Source organism: Antechinus flavipes, chromosome 2 (assembly GCF_016432865.1).
Source record: "Antechinus flavipes isolate AdamAnt ecotype Samford, QLD, Australia chromosome 2, AdamAnt_v2, whole genome shotgun sequence".
Taxonomy (NCBI): domain Eukaryota; kingdom Metazoa; phylum Chordata; class Mammalia; order Dasyuromorphia; family Dasyuridae; genus Antechinus; species Antechinus flavipes.
In genome coordinates this window covers 342,828,225-342,841,640 of record NC_067399.1, presented here as the reverse complement: position 1 = coordinate 342,841,640, position 13,416 = coordinate 342,828,225, and the positions used below count along the sequence as shown (strand labels likewise).

General features: G+C 36.7%; 1 protein-coding gene across 1 annotated transcript in view; it reads left to right on the top strand.

The window, feature by feature from the left end:
- Positions 1 to 10,616: 10,616 nt before the first annotated feature.
- SLC10A1 (solute carrier family 10 member 1) overlaps positions 10,617 to 13,416 on the top strand; it is a 57,313-nt gene continuing 54,513 nt past the window's right edge. Inside the window, exon 1 of the mRNA XM_051977903.1 lies at positions 10,617 to 11,036. Coding sequence (XP_051833863.1) covers positions 10,660 to 11,036 — 377 coding nt within the window. The 5' untranslated portion in view covers positions 10,617 to 10,659. The remainder of the gene's footprint in view (positions 11,037 to 13,416) is intronic.

Here is a 13,416-nt window from a genome sequence, read left to right as displayed (position 1 = left end):
GCCAATAACTTTAATAATATAGTGTTTGACAGTTTTTGGGATAAGAACGTATTATTTGACAACAATTGCTGGGAAAATTGGAAATTAGTATGACAGAAATTAGGCATGGACCCACACTTAACACCGTACACCAAGATAAGGTCAAAATGGGTTCATGACCTAGGCATAAAGAATGTGATTATAAATAATTGGAAGAGCATAGGATAGTTTACCTCTCAGACCTGTGGAAGAGGGAGGAATTTATGACCAAAGAAGAACTAGAGATCACTACTGACCACAAAATAGAAAATTTTGATTATATCAAATTGAAAAGTTTTTGTACAAACAAAACAAATGCAGACAAGATTAGAAGGGAAACGATAAACTGGGAAAACATTTTTACAGTCAAAGGTTCTGATAAAGGCCTCATTTCCAAAATATAGAGAGAATTGACTCTAATTTATAAGAAATCAAGCCATTCTGCAATTGATAAATGGTCAAAGGATATGAACAGACAATTCTCAGACAAAGAAATTGAAACTATTTATAGACATATGAAAATATGCTCCAAATCATTAATTAGAGAAATCCAAATTAAGACACCTTTGAGATACCACTACACACCTGTCAGATTGGCTAGAATGACAGGGAAAGATAATGTGGAATGTTGGAGGGGATGTGGGAAAACAGGGACACTGATACATTGTTGGTGGAATTGTGAACACATCCAGCCATTCTGGAGAGCAATTTGGAACTATGCTCAAAAAGTTATCAAACTGTGCATATCTGTTGATCCAGCAGTGTTTCTACTGGGCTTATATCCCAAAGAGATCTTAAAGCAGGGAAAGGGACCTGTATGTGCCAAAATGTTTGTGGCAGCCCTGTTTGTAGTGGCTAGAAGCTGGAAAATGAATGGATGTCCATCAATTGGAGAATGGTTGAGTAAATTGTGGTATATGAATGTTATGGAATATTATTGTTCTGTAAGAAATGACCAGCAGGATGAATACAGAGAGGACTGGTGAGACTTACATGAACTGATGCTAAGTGAAATGAGCAGAACCAGGAGATCATTATATACTTCAACAACGATACTGTTTGAGGATATATTCTGATGGAAGTGGATCTCTTCAATAAAGAGAACTAATTCAGTTTCAATTGATCAAGGATGAACAGAAGCAGCTACACCCAAAGAAAGAACACTGGGAAATGAATATAAACTGCTTGCATTTTTATTTTTCTTCCCGGATTATTTATACCTTCTGAATCCAATTCTCCTGTGCAACAAGAAAACTGTTTGGTTCTGCACACATATATTATATCTAGGATATACTGTAACCTATTTAACATGTAAAGGACTGCTTGCCATCTGGGGGAGGGGGTGGAGGGAGGGAGGGGAAACATCGGAACAGAAGTGAGTGCAAGGGATAATGTTGTAAAAAATTACCCTGGCAAAGGTTCTATCAATAAAAAGTTATTTAAAAAAAAATATATATATATATATATTAGAGTCAATTCTCTATATATTTTGGAAATGAGGCCTGTATCAGAACCTTTAACTGTAAAAATGTTTTCCCAGTTTATTGCTTCCCTTCTAATCTTGTTTGCATTAGTTTTGTTTGTACAAAGGCTTTTTAATTTGATATAATCAAAATTTTCTATTTTGTGATCAATAATGATCTCTAGTTCTTCTTTGGCCACAAATTCCTTCCTCCTCCACAAATTTGAGAGGTAAACTATCCTATGTTCCTCTAATTTATTTATAATCTCATTCTTTATGCCTAAATCATGGACCCATTTTGATCTTATCTTGGTGTACGGTGTTAAGTGTGGGTCCATGCCTAGTTTCTGCCATACTAATTTCCAGTTTTCCCAGAAGTTTTTGTCAAATAGTGAATTCCTATCCCAAAAGTTGGGATCTTTGGGTTTATCAAACACTAGATTGCTATAGTTATTGACTATTTTGTCATGTGAACCTAAGAACCTAATCTATTCCACTGATCAATTAGTCTATTTTTTAGCCAATACCAAATGGTTTTGGTGACCGCTGCTTTATAACATAGTTTTAGATAAGGTACAACTAGGCTGCCTTCATTTGATTTTTTTTTTTTCATTAGTTCCCTTGAAATTCTTGACCTTTTGTTCTTCCATATGAATTTTGTTGTTATTTTTTCTAGGTCATTAAAATGGTTTCTTGGGAGTCTGATTGGTATAGCATTAAATAAATAGATTAGGTAGTATTGTCATCTTTATTTGGCCTATCCAAGAGCACTTAATATTTTCCCAATTATTTAAATCTGACTTTATTTGTGTGGAAAGTGTTTTGTAATTTTGCTTATGTAATTCCTGACTTTCTTTTGGTAGTTAGATTCCCAAATATTTTATGCTGTCGATTTTTTTTGGGGATGTATAAAAATGCTGAGGATTTATATGGATTTATTTTGTATCCTGCAACTTTGCTAAAGTTGTGAATTATTTCTAATAGCCTTTTAGTAGAATCTCTGGGGTTCTCTAAGTATGCCATCATATCATCTGCAAAGAGTGATAATTTGGCTTCCTCATTATCTACTCTAATTCCTTTAATCTCTTTCTCAACTCATATTGCCGAAGCTAGTGTGAAAATTCCATATTCATTACAGAATATGAAACTATGAACATCAATCTCATACTACTTGTTTCAAAAAAGTCTATAATAATATATGCTATTTTCAAAGTTACCCTGTTTTTCTATATTCCCACAGAATTTCCTTTTGTTTCTTTCTGTACATTAAAAAATATACTATGGGGCAGCTAGATGGTGCAGTGGATAGAGACCAGCCCTGAAATAAGGAGGACCTGAATTCAAATCTGATCTCAGAGAATTAATACTTCCTAGCTGTGTGACCCTGGGCAAGTCCTATTTAACCCTATTTGCCTCAGCCAAATATATATATACATTCATACACACACACACACACACACACACACACACACTAATGCCTTCCCCCTTTTTTGTGGCTTCCTCCCTTACCCTAGTTTAAAATTGAGGAGAAAAAAATGGTAATAAGACTCTAGCATATTTAATATGTATTGGTCAACCTGCCATCTGGGGGAAGGGGTGGGGGAAAGGAGGGGAAAAGTTGGAACAAAAGATTTTGTAATTGTCAATGCTGAAAAATTACCCATGCATATATCTTGTAAATAAAAAGCTATAATAAAAAAAAAAAGAAAGAAAAAAAGGTAATAAGTAACCATAGGCAAACAAAACCAAATCTTCACAACAGCCAGGTCTAAAACTTTTTTTGTACTTTGAGTCAATTCTGTTGTGAGATGGGTAACATCTTCTATTATATGTCCTTTGGAAACATGTTTCGTCACTGAATTGAATGGAGCTCAGTCTTTCAAACTTGTTTGAAAATGTTGTTATTGTATAAATTATCCTTCTGGGTTCTAAGCACTTCACTTTGCATCAGTTCTTACAAGTCTTCCCAGCTTTTTCTAAAACTGTCTAGTTTTTTTTTTTTTTTCAATAGTATCTGGCATATAGTATTCAAGCAATAAACATTTATTAAGCATCTATTATATGTCATGTACTATGTTAAAAGTTGGAGATACACAGAAACATAAAAGACAGTGCCTGCTCACAGTTTATATGAAGGAGACAGTATGTAAACAATTATTTAAAAATAAACTTATACATTGGATAAATTGGAAATAATCAACAAAGGGAAAGTAGTGTTGAAGTTCAGAAAGGAGAACCCAAAAGGTGGGGTCGCAGACCAGTGTCATGAGGTATTTCAAAAGAATTTTCAGGCTTGAGCCCATCTCCAAGTCAAGGGGCAAAGTTTATTGTAATTGTAATGCCAGTTGAAGTGGGCTAAGTTCCAAAAGGATTTAGCAAAGAACAAGGATAAAGAAAATAAATATATAGGACAAAGTTAGAGAGGCCAGAGTTTCATGTTACTCATTTGCTAATTTTATGGCTTACAAGTAAGTTTGAGAGGTGGTCTGTTCACTATTGTCTCAGGAACTTGGTTATTACTGACCAACAAATTATCTTTCTGGCAGACTTTCTTAAGGCTAGAAGACTTTAGTATCATTGACAGATTGTTAGAGAAATAGCACTCTAAAGTTTTAGGGGACCTTAGGATACTGCTATATTTCCCTTAGAAGTTGTATCCCCTTCAGTAGGATATGAAAAGTAAGATATTAGCTGGGATTTGAAGCTGGGAAAATCAGGAAGTAGAAATGAGAAAGCCTATGAGACAGCCAGTGAAAATGATAAGGTCTAGATTTAGGGAACCAAAATGAGATTAGGATTTCCTGACGGTCAGGTAGTTAAATGATAAGGTCTAGTGGCAGGTTTGGGGTTCAGGGAACCAAATGAAGAGGTTTGGCTCCCCTGCAACCCCTTGGGATTAGGCACAAGGATACAAAGTTTTGGCAACTCCCTTCTGGCAGCGCAGAGATTCTCTGTAAAGGAATTTACAGACCTGAAAACATAGATTGATAAAAGAGATTTATTATGGGGATTGGGAAGTAAGGTTAGAAATCCTGACAGAGAGGCACAGTTTCGTTAGGGAAATAGGTGAGGGTAAATAGAGAATGGCACTGGAAAAGAATGTTTCAGTGGACAGAGGCCCTTGGCATCCCAAGCATAGCACAGCTGGCATGTTTGGAACCTCTGCAAAGAGAGGATTTTAGTTTGGCTCTTTTATATTGAGTGTCTTAGTGGGGGCTAGGAGAGCCCAAGTTGGCTCAGACCCAGTGGGAGCTGTGATAAGCCTGGATCTTCTATTGCAGGGGTCCTCAAATTCGGCCCACAGACCAAATGCAGCAGCTGAGGACATTTATCCCCCTCACCCAGGGCTATTAAGTTTCTTTATTTAAAGGCCTACAAAACAAAGTTTTTGTTTTTACTATAGTCTGGTCCTCCAACAGTCTGAGGGACAGTGAACTGGCCCCCTATTTAAAAAGGATTTCAAAAGGATGCTTTTTGACTAGGCTTTGTAATTGAATCAAAGGCTTTGGCATCCTGGAAAGACAACTTGTCTGGGGAGGATATGCCTCAGCCAGGAGGGGCTGGGAATCTGAAAGGAATCATAGATCAATAGGAAATCCATTTTCTTAAAGGGATCACAACCTGCTTCAAAATGTATCTTGTTTGCGGAACAACTAGTTAGTTTCTTTAGAGATGGCTAGGATCTGAATTTTCCAGGTAACTTTCCACTTTCTATCAGCAGTTTTGCTTGGTTTTCAATCCCTAAAATATGTTCCATCTACTTCCCCATCACTCTCTCTGCCTTTTTAAAAGCTTCTTTTTGAGTATTATCTTCTCCCATTAGACTGTAAGCTCCTTGAAGATAATTTTTCTTTTTCTTACTGTGTCCCCTTACCTTAGCACAGTCCTTAGCACACAGTAGGTACTTAACAAATACTTATTGGATTGAAATGAAAAGCAAACCAGTGTCACCGGGTTGAGAGTATGTGTAGTTCTCTCAAATTGGCTAAGATGACAGGAAAAGAAAATGATAAATGTTGGAGGGAATGTGGAAAAACTGACATTAATTCATTAATTGTGGAAAGATCCAATCATTCTGGAGAGCAATTTGGAATTATGCCCAAAGAGCTATGAAACTGTCCATACCCTTTGATCTAGCAGTGTCTCTACTGGGTCTGTATCCCAAAGAGGGAAAAAAACTCACATGTGCAAAAATGTTTGTAGCCGCCCCTTTTTATAGTGGCAAGGAAATGGAAATTGTGTGGATGTCCATCAGTTGAGGAATGACTAAGATGTGTGTGTGTGTGTGTGTGTGTGTGTGTGTGTGTGTGTGTGTGTGTAATTGTTTGGGACAGTATCGTCCATAAAAACAGAAAGACAGAGTTAAAAAAAAAAAAAAAAGGAAAAAGGGTTTTATTATAATCTTGTGAGAAAGGCATTTCCCTCCTGACATCAGGTTTGTCAGTAAAAGAGTACAAAGCATAACTTCAAAACACAAGATTAAATAGTCCTTCTGATGATTCAAACCAGTTCCAATGATCTTGTGTTAATGAGAGCCATCTACATCCATAAAGAGGACTGTGGGAACTGGTTGTGGATCACAATATAAGAATTTTACTTCTTTTGCTGTTATTTGTTTGAATTTTATTTTCTTTCTAATTTTTTTCCTTTTTGATCTGATTTTTATTGTGCAGCAAGATAATAGTATAACTATGGATGCCTATATTCTATTTACATATATTTTTTACCATGTTTAACATATAAGGGAGGAGATGGGGAAAGGGGGGGGGGAATTGGAACACAAACTTTTGCAAGAATCAATATTGAAAAATTATCTGTGCATGTGTTTTGAAAATAAAAAGCTTCAATAAAAACCAATTTTAAAAAAGATTAAATAATCTTTTATTTAATTAAATAAAAAATCCTTTTGTGGAATGGGTGCGCTACACCCTCTTACTCAATTTGACTACTCAGAGGCATCTTCAGATATAAACAGGAAGCATTTATTCAGTCCTTGCAAGGAGAAGTCCAAACATACCAGATGAGTAGCCACAGAGCCTTTCAGCTCCAATCTCCCCATATTGTGTCTGGCCTAGGAAGCCAGAAATAGTGAATTTGGTTTGAAATAGCCCAGGCAATAAAATTCAAGACAGCCGCAATGAGGAAGATTTAGAATTTATTTGGTACCAAGCTCGGGACAGAGTTCTGATCGAATTCCGTACCTTACAGAACTAAAGACAGCCTTATAAGCATTTCTGTTCAGTTTGTTACATTTTAATCTGTGATTTGCATTTTACAACAGGAGGATGGGAACATAGATCAGTTTCAAATACCGAACAGATACCCTTAAGGGCATTGTTGAGCTGGCCTTTTGAAATACAAAAGAAATCCCCCAATCTAGCTGAGCAAACTTTCTTCTGCTGGCCCGAGGCGGAAAGGAGGGGAAAGGAGGGCTATTTGTCCATTTCAGGTTAAATAGCAAAAATAAAAAGCAAAATAGCTCATTGGATAGACTGAAAAGGAAGTAACCATTGACCAGTGGTCAGTAATGCTCTCTACTTCCTGTGGGTCAAGTAACTTCCTGAATCTTAGACCTAGGATCTGACCTTTTCTGACCTACAGCCCTCTGAGAATAGGGATCACCTGATTTGCTGAAATTTAGGCCTACAGTCTAATCCATTCCATCTCATAGACTTTTTGAGAAATCTTCATCTAGGGGTAGCTACATGGTGCAGTGGATAGAGTCCCGACCCTGAAGTTAGGAGGACCTGAGTTCAAATATGACCTCAGACACTTAACATTTCCTAGCTTGTGACCCTGGGCAAGTCAATTGCCTCAGCAAAAAAATCAAACAAACACTCTTTACTTGGTCCTATTCAGCCTAAATGCAGAAGCTTCTCACCCCCTACCCCCTACTCCATTCCTTATCTCCCATTGTTTGGGAGAGTTCAGGCTAATAGCCTAATCAAAGTCTAATCCAGAAACAAAAGAATACAAGCCAATAATAATAAACTCTTAATTTGTTTCCCCAGAGAACTGGTATACAAGCTGATATAATTCAAAGCCATCATCTCCTTTAAAAGTAGGACTTAATGCTAATTAAGAGGCGGTGGGAAAACAGGCAGAGATAACACTTGCAATTTTCTAGCTATGTCTCTATTTGTTATTATAAAGTCTCAAGTCACAATTAAAGTATAGTTTAAGGCTATATTCTCTTGAGAGCAGCTTTATTCTGTTAATTACACACAGAATATTATTGTTTTATAAGAAATAAGCAGCTACTTGGTCTATATCCTAGAGAGATCATAGAAGGGGGAAAAGGACCCACATGTGCAAAAAATGTTTTAAGTAGCTCTTTTTGTGGTGGCAAGGAACTGAAAACTGAGTGGGTGCCCATCCATTATACAATGGCTGAATAAGTTATGGTATATGAATGTTATGGAATATTATTGTTCTATAAGAAACAATTGGCAGGATTATTTCAGAAAGGCCTGGAAGTGAAGTGAGTAGAACCAAGAGAAAATTGTACACAGCAACAACAAGATTGTGTGATGATCAATTCTGATAGACATAGTTCATTTTAACAATTCAGGCCAATTCCAATAGACTTGTGATAGAGACATCTGAAACTAGAGAGAGAATTGTGGGAACTGAATGTGGATCACAACATAGTATTTTCTCCTTTTTTATTGTTTGCTGCTTTTTGTTTTCTTTCTCATTTTTCCCTTTTTGAGCTGATTTTTCTTGTTCAGCATGATAAATGTGGAATTACATATAGAAGAATTACACAAGTTTAACATATATATGAATACTTGCTATCTAGGCAAGAGGGTGGGGGGGAAGGAAGGGAGAAAAATTTAGAATACAAGGTTTTGCAAGGATGAATGTTGAAAACTATCTTTGCATATATTTTGAAAATAAAAGGCTATTATTTAAAAGTGACAACAACAAAGACAAAAAGATGAGCAGGTTGATTTCAGAAAAGTCTGAAAAAACTTACATGGAGTGATGCTAAGTGAAGTGAGCAGAACTAAGAGAACACTGTTCATAGTACTAAGACTATGTGATGATCAGCTGTGATGGACTTGGCTCTTTTCAATAATGAGATGATTCAAGGTAATTCCAGTAGACTTGTGAATGGAAAGTGCCATTGGAAGAGAGAACAATGGAAATTGAAGGTGGCTCAAAGTAGAATATTTTTACTCATTCTTTTTAGTTGTTGTTTGCTTGCTTGTTTTTTCTTTCCTTTCTTTTTCTCTTTTGATCTGATTTTTCTTGTGCAGTATGATGAATATGAAAATATTTTTAGAAGAATTGCATGTGTTTGATTTATATTGGATTGTTTGCTGTCTTGGGGAAGGTAAGGGCAGGGAGAGAGAGAGAAAAATTTGGAACACAAGATTTTGCAAAGGTGAATGTTGAAAATTATCTTTGCATGTATTTGGAAAAATAATACTATTAAAAAATAAAACATAAATTTTTTAAAAAAAAGAGCATGTATGTGATATTAGGGTGATGGTGGTGGTAAGATGTGAGAAGACTAGAAAAATAAGAAGCAGCTTGATTATAAAGGCTGTGAATGCCACACAGAAGATTTTGTGTTAGATGATAGGAGCTCAACTGGAGTTTACACTACTCAGTAAAATCAATCTGCCAGCTGAGTTGGAAGAGATTAGAGTGGGGAGACAATTGAAACAGGGATAAACAACCAAAAGGCTATAACAATAGGCTGAGAGTGAGGTATAATAAGGGCTTTATATGATAAGGGTAGTAGTTTTCAGAGAGATGGGAATGTATTTTCAAATCTACCTCAGAAAAAATTTAAAGGCTTTGGCAACAGATTCAATAAGAGGTGTGAGAGAATAAGAAGTTGATTATAACACTAAATTGTAAGCCTGAATGACTGGAGATATGGTGGTACTCAAGGCAGTAATAAGGAGTAGTAATAATAACTACATAATAGATGCTTATTAAATATGAACAATTGACTATACTTTTCATCATTTTCATACCATTCATATATTGTAATTCCATTATTTTCCAATTCATGGGCACCCCTTTTCTAGGGCTTTTTTTTTTTTTTGCCAGCATAAAAAAGGACTGCTATAAGGTTCAGTGTTTTTTTGTTTTTCTTTAGGTCACCTAGCTATTAAGTATCTGAGGCTGGATTTGATCTCAGGCTTTTCCAACTCTAGGCACAGTGCTCTATCCACTTTATTACATAGCTCTAAACAAGTTTAGAGGGTAATTGATAGGCTAGTGTTCACACTGGGGATAAAGAACCCTCCTCCCCAGAAACCATGGCCCTGTTCTTTCTCAATTTAATTTTCTAGGAGAATATGAGGTTCAGCTACCATACTTCCCAAGAACAAAATCATTAGAGAAAGAAACAGGGGTTAGCCATAAGCCTATGCTTATCAATTCTTTTTTTTTTTGCTGAGGCAATTGGGGTTAAGTGACTTGCCCAGAGTCACACAGCCAGTCATCAATTCTTAAAACTAGTACCAGTGTTATTTCTTGAAAATGAAGAAGACCTTGGAGTCAAAAGAAGAACCTGGAGTCAAATCTGGCCTCAAACACTTAATACTTCCTAGCTTTGTGACCCTGGCAAGTCACTTAACCCCAAATGCCTTGCAAAAAAAGAAAAGAAAAGAAAAAGCAGAAAGGATTTTTAGATTCAGGCAGGATAGAACATAGTTGCTCTGAAATTCTGGCAGACCCCTGAAGAAACAGAAGAATGAACAAACCTAGTCTTTGCACCCAGTGGGCCCCCAAGAATCACTGACTACTTTCTGGAAATGAGGTAAAATTTGGTTTTAGAATAGATTTTAGAAATAGAGAAATGGGAGAAATGGAGGTATTGAACATGAATTGGATCACTCTTTGGTGCTCTTTTCCTGTGATATAATTTAGTGAAGGCAGGGAAAGAAAAAGGCCAAAATATCTGGAGTTTATAGGAGATATAAGTAGGAAATTAGGTAGATGAGAAGAGAGAGAAATGGTACAATATGGCTTTGTGTACTCTCATCACAGAGCAGATGCCAAAGAAATCTATAATTGCATCATTCTATTTACCCAAAGCTGTATTTTTGTACTAATGTTCTAGGAAGCACCATAGAAAACTGAGGGGATAGAAGGTATGAAAGAGGACTATTAGCTACATCCCTATCATACACATTTCCAGAGGAAATTGCAAGAAGATGGAGGCCAAAACTTGGGGCTTCTGGGCCACCAATGGTTCTTCCCCCTTCAACTTCACTCTACCATCGAATTTTGGCAAGCGACCCACTGACCTGGCTCTAAGTATCATCTTAGTAATCATGCTCTTCCTTATCATGATCTCCTTGGGGTGTACTTTGGAGTTCAACAAGATGAAGGCTCACTTCTGGAAGCCTAAGGGGATTGCCATCGCCTTGGTCTCTCAGTATGGGGTGATGCCACTCACAGCCTTCGCTCTGGGCAAGATCTTCCAGCTGAACAATATTGAGGCCTTAGCCATCTTGATATGTGGCTGCTCCCCAGGGGGGACCCTGTCCAATGTCTTCAGTTTGGCGTTAAAAGGAGACATGAACCTCAGGTAAGTTAGAGATAGGAGAGAATAAGAGCAGAACAACCTGATATTGAAAGGACTCCCAGAAATGACATCACAATTTAGTGAAAACAACAACAAAATTAAAGCTGGATTAAAGTATTTTGTGGAAATCCGGGGAGGTTCATCTGGTCAAGGTGTTTCATTGGATTGGGAAGGGTATCAGTTGCTCAGTATCAACTGCTAATCTTTTTTTTTGTTGTTGTTGATCCTTCTTTGTTTTTTTTTTAAATTTTTATTTAATAATTACTTTATATTGACACTCATTTCTGTTCCGATTTTTTTTTCCCCTCCCTCCCTCCACCCCCTCCCCTAGATGGCAAGCAGTCCTTTATATGTTGGATTTTCAACTGCTAATCTTAAATAGGATTTAAGGGATATTCCTTAGCTTAAACACTAAAATGATGGGGAAAGGGTGAGTTTGGGAATACCCCTCTCTAACATCTGAATTAACCCTAGTCCCAAGACTTTTCTGGGAAGGTACAGATTTGGCTCATAGTAAACCTGGGAAATTCATGACTAGAGTTCTCTGTACTAAATCCAGAGATTTGAGACATAGGTTGGTTCTAGCTTCCTTTTGACCCCATAAATTTCAAATCAGTTCAGGGAGATCATGGAAGATTCTTTTTAATAGAATCCAAATTACCCACAGATGAATACTCAACTCTTCTCCACATACTCTGCCTGCCAACACACACACACACAAGCTTGCAGAGCAACTAAGTCACTGGAGATCTTTTTGAATTAACCTGTCCAAGAATTAGAATGCTGCAAGAATAACTATAAATACAGAGAAATTCAGCAATTCAAATCTATTAAGATTCTTCAGTTTTTCCTATAAGACTAGTGATTCCCAGTAGTTTAGTCTTGCTGCTGAGGATATTCAGGGTTAAGTAGTAAACAGTCTTTTTTTTTTTTTTTAATAACTTTTTATTGACAGAACCCATGCCAGTGTAATTTTTTACAACATTATCCCTTGCACTCACTTCTATTCCGATTTTTCCCCTCCCTCCCTCCACCCCCTCCCCCAGATGGCAAGCAGTCCTTTACATGTTGAATAGGTTATAGTATATCCTAGATACAATATATGTGTGCAGAACCAAACAGTTCTCTTGTTGCACAGGGAGAATTGGATTCAGAAGGTATAAATAACCCGGGAAGAAAAACAAAAATGCAAGCAGTTTATATTCATTTCCCAGTGTTCTTTCTCTGGGTGTAGCTCCTTCTGTCCATCTTTGATCAATTAAAGCTCTCTTTATTGAAGAGATCCACTTCCATCAGAATACATCCTCAAACAGCATCGTTGTTGAGGTATATAATGATCTGGTTCTGCTCATTTCACTTAGCATCAGTTCATGTAAGTCTCTCCAAGCCTCTCTGTATTCATCCTGCTGGTCATTCCTTACAGAACAATAATATTCCATAACGTTCATATACCATAATTTACTCAACCATTCTCCAATTGATGGGCATCCATTCATTTTCCAGCTTCTAGCCAGTAGTAAACAGTCTTAAAGGCAAGTAATGCTTCTTACTTTTTCTATATCCCTCACAGTTCCTAGCACAGTGCTCAATACTTTTTGGGTTCTTGGTTTTTTAGTTAAATCAACACCAGATCATCTCCACTAGACTCAGTTCTTTCCTGTTTTCCTCCAATTAAAAATTATATTACATTACATTACATTACCTACATTAATAGCCCATTCTGTTCCTGATCAATCTTGTCATCTATCTAATCCTAATTTTCTCTTGTTTGAAGAAACATTATTCAATGGTAGGTTTGATGGTGAAATTCACTTGGGAAGGTATACAAGCTACTCATCTCCTTCTCCTTTGCCCCAGTAAGGTGTTTTTTTTTTTTTTTTTTTTTTTTTTGCTGGGCTCATTTTATATATGAGGAAACTGAGGCGAACAGGGTGAAGAACTTACCTAGGGTCATCCAGCTAGCTTGTCAGCGTCTGAAGCTGAATTTGAATTCAGTTCTTCCTAATTGTAGGCCCAGCATTCTGTCCACTGCCACCCTGGATCTGGGGCTAGAAGATTTTAAAATGTGGCCTAAATATCTAATTCTTCTTTTTTTGAAGCCACTATTCAACTGAGAATATTTGTATATATATTAGAAACTGTTATTACTGCAAGACTAAGAGATTGTAAAATAAAGTATTTTTAAGTGGAAGAACTAGAAGAGATCATCCCATTTCCAACCCTAATGACCTTTTTTGACCTTAGGCAACTTCTTTAACCTTCCTGGGCCTCAGATTCCTCATCTGTAAGATAGAGAGTTAGGTTAGTTAGTTTCTAAGTTTTCTTCCTGTCTCCACTTCCCTGGTTTTCAAGAAGTGGAAATTAAGGCCCAAAGGAGAGCAAA